The following is an 8481-nucleotide window of genomic DNA, read 5'->3' as shown; positions in this document are numbered from 1 at the left end:
ATTGTAATTCACCAAACTCACCCAGAATATCTATGTTGCCCTTTGTACTTTTTGGATCAACTTCGACATCTTCTGCTAATTGACGCCGATAACGTACACCCTTATCGATATCGAAATTATCTAGATATTTATCCAGGTAATGTTGATCTGAATGGTCCTTATAAATATGGGGATAAATATCATTTAATGGCCTGTTTGATTTGTGTATCGACGAGACTCTATTAATAGGCGGTGAATATTTCTCCTGAAATAAATATTGATTTTGCAAAAAAGAACCATTTCAATTAATAATGTCTTCTAATATAAAGATAGATATAGAGATAAATATAAACTATATTTTGGTATTTCATGACTAACAACAGTTATAATTTGAATGTCTCCATAACAGAAATGGATATAGAATAATATATGGATATATAGAGATACAGAATAATAAAAAAAATAATAACAAATATTTATTTGGTCCATAATGACCATTCGGTGTATATCATGTACATAAAAATAAATGTTATTTCAACTAGTTAAACATTATTGTTGAACACAATCTCAAGGAACCTCCGGCGCTGGACATGACAGTATGCGAGACATCAATGACAGAGTGCTAAGGAGACGGGCTTTCGAACAAAATGCTACGCCTCCACAATCTCAACATTCTAGGAGAAAAATAACACGAGTTTCTCCGACCGCTGAAGGTGCTGCGCAGGATCCCCAACCAGCACTCACCCAAGCAGATCTATCAAGAAGACCTATGAAATGGACAAGTTCGATAAATTCCAATGTTGCCGGATTCCAAATCCGGCAACATGGCGACATTGGATGACTTTTACGCTGAACTCAATAAATTAAATAAAAATAAGTTAATCGAAATTATATTCAATAAAAGTGTATCAGACAGTATCACAATGAGTGAAAGTATCAGAAAACATATAAATGTGTGGAGTGAAGACGGTTTGCATGGTTCATCCGGCGATTCATCACAACTTAACCTAGAAACAAGTATCCAATTTGTGAAGTTGAAAAGCGAATTGGAAATTCTAAAAACAAAATTAGACGCTTCTTCTGAGAAGACATCATGCCTGATGGAGGTAATTGAAAATCAAAAGTGTATTATCGAACTGCAAAAATCAATGATGAATGTAAACAAAACCAATACAAGAGAAATGAAAGGCGATGTTGCCGTTACTACTGAAAATTCCGAAATTCTCTCAGGTAAACCAAGGAAAATGAGACAAGCTGAGGAAAAAAGCAGGATGCCCAATACTGGGGAAACACAGGTATCAAAAAGCGATCTACGGAGGGAATCAATCATAATGGGAACTGAATCAAGCACAACTTTCGTTAGTTCCCAAAGAAAGGCTTGGATATATGTGGGACGTGCAAATGTTGATACAAAGGAAGAGACGGTCCATAGCTACCTCAAAAGCAAATTTCCTACAAGGCAATTCACAGTAGAGAAACTTCCACAGAGAGAGAATGCCCATAGCAGCTCTTTTAGGGTAAGTGCAGATATCAATATGACTGATGAATTATATAAATGTGAAAACTGGCCTGAAAATATTGTTGTTAAAAGGTACAGATTTTTTCGAGGGACAAAAGAAAATAAAGGCAAGTAAAAAACAGGAAACGTTTGTAGTATGTAATCTTAATTTACAATCAGTTAAAAATAAAGTAGATATTATGCAACATTTTCTCATTGAGAACAAGATAAGTATTGCTTGTTTTACTGAACATTGGACGACAGTGGACATTCTTCAGCGAATTGTTCCTGCTAATTTCGTTGTGGCTGATTGTTTCTCTAGAGGAGGAGGTGTCTATGGAGGAACTGCTATAATCCTGAAAAATGACCAAAAATATGAACAAATCAGGTCAATTAAAGAAAAATCGTTAGAAAATCATATAGAAATGACGTCAGTCCGAATAGTTGAGAAAAAATTGTTTATATTGGCCATATACAGGCCTCCAAAGGGAAACTTTGATGATTTTCTATCGAGACTTAACGAAAGTCTGAATATTTTGTCGAATTTGAAATCAAATCATAATATGTACGTCACTGGTGATTTCAATATAGATTTTTTGAAAGAGAGTCGTCAGCGAGCTGATATTATTGAACTTTTTGAGTCATATGGACTGAGTCGGATTTTTAGTGAACCTAGTCGTATCAGCAGACTCACGCAGTCATGCATTGATAACATTTTCACAGATTATGACAACTCTACTTACCAACACAAAACTATTGATCCATATTTTTCAGATCATCGTGCCCAGATCGTGTCAATGCCTCTTGTTGTATCTGGAAGTAAATTAGTAACTAAAATGAAGTACAGTATAAATAGTCGAAATATACAAAGGTTCAAAATTTCACTGGCTGAGATAAACTGGGAAAGTGTAAGGGATAATAATGCTGCAAAATACTATGAGAACTTTCATTCTGCACTCCAAGGCTGTTTTGATGACTGCTTCCCAAAAATAGTCGTTAAAAACACCAGTTCTCTGAGAAATTCTGACAAGCTCAAAAATAAGAACGAGGGACTTCACAAGGCAATCGAGGCTGCTCAAACTATATATGAGGTAAGGAAGGATAAAGCCTCATGGGAATTACTGAGTGTTCTCAAACGTCATCTACGAGAATATTACACGAATATTAGAAGATATCGGAATGAGATGCATGTACAGCTAGCTGAAAATAAGACTAGAGCTATTTGGAATATCATCAGGAACCAAACGGGTAAATCGAAGGAAAATACCGAGAATGTCAGCGTCTTGAATGCTGAGAAATTCAATAAATTCTTCTCGGAAATTGGAGAAATTATCTCGAAACAGTGTAACCCTTCTGTGGATCAGGCATCAACTATGTTGAGGAAGAACAAAGGCAGGTTATCATCCTCCTGTCAGTCAATGTTTTTAGAGCCAACAACAACTAGCGAAGTATCGAATATTGTCTGCAATCTCAAAAATAAAAAATCAGGGGATGTGTATGGGCTCAATTCTGAATTGTTCAAGCAGATATATCCGATTCTTTCAGATGCTCTCTGTGAAGTTTTGAATATGTGCATGGAACAAGGAATATTCCCTCAGGAATTGAAGATTGCTAGAGTGGTCCCAGTTCATAAAAAGGATGATGTGGATGAAGAGGGCAATTATCGCCCAGTGTCGATCCTGCCAATTATATCTAAAGTTTTTGAAGAAATTCTGAGGAAACGCTTACTATCCTTCCTAGATGAACATTCCTGTATTTCTGACTCTCAACATGGTTTTAGATCGAAGCGATCCACTACTTCGGCAATAGTTGAACTCATTGCGGGAGTCACAGAGGCTTTAGACCATCATCTACACCCTGAAATACTTGCGTTAGATCTCAGTAAGGCTTTTGACTGTGTTGACAGGGAAATACTGCTTGAGAAGATGGAGTACTATGGAGTGAGAGGTATAGCTTTGAAATTCATCAGATCATACTTAACTGATAGAAAGCAGGTGGTCACATGGAAGGGTATGAACTCTGGAATTAGAGAGATAAATGTGGGAGTCCCACAGGGATCGATACTGGGTCCTTTGTTGTTCATTGTGTACATTAATGACTTACCAGGAAATGTTCCGTGCGAGGCAACGAGTTTATATGCAGATGATACATCCTTTCTGAATATTGCTTCTTCACGGGAGGAACTGGAGCGTGTGTGTAATGAGACCCTGCGAGTTGCGGAGGACTGGTTTACCTTTAATGGTCTAAAATTGAATAGAGATAAAATTCAAAGACTGAATTTCAATTTAAACAACAAAGAAAAACGTAGTTTGAACCTACTTGGGATAACCTTGGAGAATGATCTTTGTTGGAAGGGGCATATCTCATTACTTACCAGGAAACTGTCGACAGCCCTTTTTACTATGAGGCGTATGAAGGCCATCTCTACCGATAATGTCTGTAAGCTGACTTATTTTTCCAACTTTCACTCTGTGGCGACATATGGGATACTGATATGGGGGCATAGTCCAGGTCTTGATCAGATTTTCCTGAAACAAAAGGAGGCAGTAAGAATTTTGAGTGGAGTACCAAAAACACATAGCTGTCGAGAACTATTTAAGAAGCATAGGATACTTACCATTGTCTCCGTTTTCATTCTGGAGTGCTTGAAATTTGTTCACTCAAACAAAAATGGGTTCACTCAAGTCAGCGATTGCCATTCGTACAACACCAGACACAGAGATGAGTTCAGGAGCAATTTTCATAGAGCTAAATCCACTCAAATTGCAGTGAATTACTGGTGCATTAAACTGTACAACAAGCTTCCTCAATCTATGAAGAGTTTGCCAGGGTCAGCTCTTCAAAGAAATGTCAAGAATTTGTTGTTGGAGAACGTATTTTATTCTGTTGACGAGTTTTTGAGATTCGAGTTCTGACTTGTGTTATCTTCAGCGTGTTGATGGATTGAATTTTAACTTGTTAAACTGTGTTAACTGATGTTTATATTTATATTAGTATGTTTTTTTTTCTCATTATGTAATATTGCTGAATGTGTTTATATGACGTGCCATGTAATTCTTTCTTGATGGCGAATAAAATTTACTATTACTATTACTATTACTACTAAATGAAACGATCATGCGCATATATTAGATAGATAGATAGATAGATAATCACACTATTTCCAAATACAGTTTGATACAGAATGGAAATGGTGTCCAAAACACAAATAAAAAAAAATACAAAAAACAAGTAACAAAAAAAAAAATCAAAGAATCATATCTTTCAACTCTAATAATCCCTTAATTCATACAGTTCAAGTGACACTAGAAATTCAAATAAATACTTCCTGAATTTAGCAAAATGCTCTATATTTTTCAAATCAATAAGAAATTTGAAATTTCGGAGTAAAATAAACAAAACAATGAACTCGACTAAGCGCCCCCTATCGAAAGCAGCAAAAACAAATTTATCATGAGTGTATTTTGTCCTCAATCTGTTGATTGATATATATCTACTTAGATATTATCTCTCAGACGAGATCTAATTTGCCCAAAAATGTTGAGTCAAACTGAAGTTCAATCCGATTTCTCCCTTTCCCCTACCCTCATTTGATGTCGTAAAATCGAAAGGGACAATTCAAAAAGATAGAGAATTTTCCAAGGATTACAGTGATGATTAGTAAGCACTTTGTAAAAGTAATTCGAAATTTCGAGCACTAAGCACTTCAGTAGGAACTGTTGAGAGTGAAGTTTTTTAATCGGAATGAATATTGTTCCTATGAACATTTGTGACATTATGGTAGGGTAAGAGGAGAAGTACAGCGAACTGATTCAAAATAGTAAATTTTTGAAAATAAAAAAATGGGGTTATTATTTTTCATAATTATAGTTGATAATATAAATAGGATCATCAAAATAAAAAAGAATTGGAAAAATGAAAATGAAAGAGAACAAGTTCATATTCTTCAAATATGATTTTGAATTTTTAACAATTCAATTTTTATTTGTAGAAAAATGTTTGACTATATTTGAATGAAAGTAAAACTTGAAATTTCATAATAATGAATGATACTAGTTAACCAACATATAGATTGAATATCAAATAGCAGGAACCTGCATGGAGTGGACGAATGTGATGAGTTATTATTCCATACTTGAAAACTTATGATCATAGCTTTTTGAGCCGTCGTTCAGCTTTATTATTTCGTCTTAATGTCTGTAATTTATGAATTTTGTGCCAGAGATGGTCAAAAACAATGAAGTTCGACAGAGGGTTCGACTCACTGATGATGAATCCGTCCTGAAATTCGATTCTGTTCGTCCGGCCGAAAACATGATAATTCAAGGAGAGAAATTCAAACTTGAATTTTCAGGATATCTTAATGATAATAATATTAGAGTCTTTATTTGGTCAATTCAAGGGGCGAAGTCTAGCCAAGGCTACTCCACTCAACCCCCCTTCGAGTATCGAATGTTGCTGTTTAGTTAGTCAAAGTACGACAAGGAATTCCGTAGATATAGCCGTTCGAATTTTTTTTTGAAGATTTCGAAACTTTCAGTTCAATCTGAATGAAATGTTGCCTTCAGATGTTAAATAACACTTTCAAGACTTTCAAGAGTAGTAATGAATATTATGTAGATAGCTCAACCAGAAATATTAAAATTTCAAACAAAATATCTTGAAAAAATTATCCAATATATCCTAGATCACAAAACCGACGAGTTTGGCTTAAGCCTAACTAGGCTTCCGATGAATATGCATTTGCATAACTACATATTCCAATGTATATTCGAGTTGAACTTCATATTTCAATTTTTTTTTGTTGGGAATGGACATTTCCAAGATAAAATTTGTTTTTAAACCAGAACAAATCTAATAGAACCGTTCTTCTGGCAAATCCCAAAGAGCTTTTATGACTTTTTATGACCTAGCCAACCCGCAAAGAATGCAGTATTCGGAGAAAATATTTATCCCAAATGAGGACATTAAAAACATCTGGTAAGAAAGATAGTTTACCTGAATAAGAATTAATTCTGAACCATCAAACTAACTCAAATTATGAAAGATTTAAATAATATTTGATTTTTTACTACGATACGGAGCAGCGTGACCATCAGATTGGCATATGGTAAATCTACTAAATTTGCCGCAGACATCTACGAACATTGTTCTGAAAACTACCAAATATTTACTAACATACTTTTTGACAAAATTTCACAGATGATGCTGCATTAAATTTAAAATTGTCGTAAAAATCGTTTCTGTCATTCTTTTTCAAGTGCCGACTGAAATTTTTCTTCGGGCAAGTATCAGAGCAATGAGAATTTGAATGAAAATATGAATTTCACTATGGAACTTTTTTGCGTATCAATTTCTTGACCCTTATACGTATTTATTCTTATTATTTGAATTTTCACTGTCGCTTACCTAACTCTGTAAATAATACTATTGTTGTTTAATCCACTATTGGCCAACGGGATACTAAACTAATGAAATTTTTGAGATTTTATTCTTCACGACCTTTATACCTGCTTCCGTAGGTATTTTGTTCAAACGAATACTTCATTATTTAACTATAGTATAAAAGGAAGAACCAACGATCACATATAAGTGGATACATAAGAGTTTTTGTCCGATCAGAAAAATTTTTACCGATTTGTATTTCTTTTTCAGAAATCACTCATTTCCATAAAAGTTCTCTTCCCACCTAACTTCAAATATTGTCCAAATGAATGCAATCACTGACAATGATGTACAAAATACCCAATGAAATATAACCAAATACAAAATTTTTTTAACATCAGTGTTCGAGGAATTAGTTGAATCTGAAAGAATCATAAAAAATAGGTTTTGCGGAAAATTTTCAAAGATCCTTTTATTTAATGATATACATGATATACACTGTGTCTGTAAAGTATCGAAAAAATTCATTTTTAGCTAAACAGACCACTTTAAGAAATAATCCTGAAACAAGTCGATTTTTCATTTTAATTTAGTGTATTTTGAAATAATAATCTAATATACGGGTTAATTACTTTTGAGTAATGACGTTACCGTCATTTTTTTCAAATGGAACACCTCCATTTTGTCTCAATTTTCCGATTACTGTTATGTGATATGAATATCTATAAATCTGAAATATTCAGTCACTTTAATTTGTCAATGAAATTCTAGTTACACCTTTTTTTCCGCTTAATACCAGATGTGAGATCATGGTATATTTTCAACTGAAGATTTAACACCACTCGATACACCATCTGTTTCAAATGAGGTACAAAATTCCATCACCTTTCGTATTTATTCTAAAACCTCGTAGAACCTCGATGAACAATGAATTGATTTATCGGAACAGGTGGCGTATATCAAGAAGCAGAAATGAGTAAGTGGTGAGCAAGCAAATTGAGCAATGATAAAAACGGTTTAGTGCGGACAAGTGTGGAAAGCATTCAGATTGGCGTGTGAAATGCAGTCTAATAAGTCAGATGTGACAACCTATCCTGTGTTCCGTACGGTCTAGTTCGATACCTCCTTATTCGAGAAAACAAGCCTGAACAATATATTCGAATCAGGTCTTGTATCGACGCATCCATCAAAATGGATATCAAGGGAATTGGGGCAAAATACTATGTCGATAATGCGACTGTGATCCGGATATCAAGAATAAACGACCCTTCTCCCCAAGATAAAGGTGCCTGGTGGTCCCAAATAAGAGTTGCTCGCAATTAGGAACCGGACAGACAAACTCCACTTGAGAAAGAAAGATCAAAGAAATAAATTTCACTTAGGGTATACCCCGGCGCATCCACCAATTCACGACTCGAGTCGGACCGGACAGGGTAATTAACCTAAATGACCGCAGTGATCCGGAAATCGGAAATAAACGACCCATCTCCCCAAGATAAGGAGTTTTGCCTGGTAGTTCCAAATAAGAGTTGCTCGCAATAAGGAACCTGATAGACAAACTCCACTTGAGAAAGAAATCTTTCTTTCTCAAGTGGAGAAGCGAAGAAATAAATAAATTA

General features: G+C 34.8%; 1 protein-coding gene across 1 annotated transcript in view; it reads right to left on the bottom strand.

Moving 5' to 3' along the window:
• Positions 1–8481, bottom strand: part of LOC123671129 — a 503163-nt gene that overhangs the window by 128303 nt on the left and 366379 nt on the right. Inside the window, exon 4 of the mRNA XM_045604823.1 lies at positions 22–244. Coding sequence (XP_045460779.1) covers positions 22–244 — 223 coding nt within the window. The remainder of the gene's footprint in view (positions 1–21; positions 245–8481) is intronic.

This window comes from Harmonia axyridis, chromosome 1, assembly GCF_914767665.1.
Source record: "Harmonia axyridis chromosome 1, icHarAxyr1.1, whole genome shotgun sequence".
Taxonomy (NCBI): Eukaryota; Metazoa; Arthropoda; class Insecta; order Coleoptera; family Coccinellidae; genus Harmonia; species Harmonia axyridis.
The sequence above is the reverse complement of the archived record's forward strand: the minus strand, read 5'-3'. Positions and strand labels throughout refer to the sequence as shown.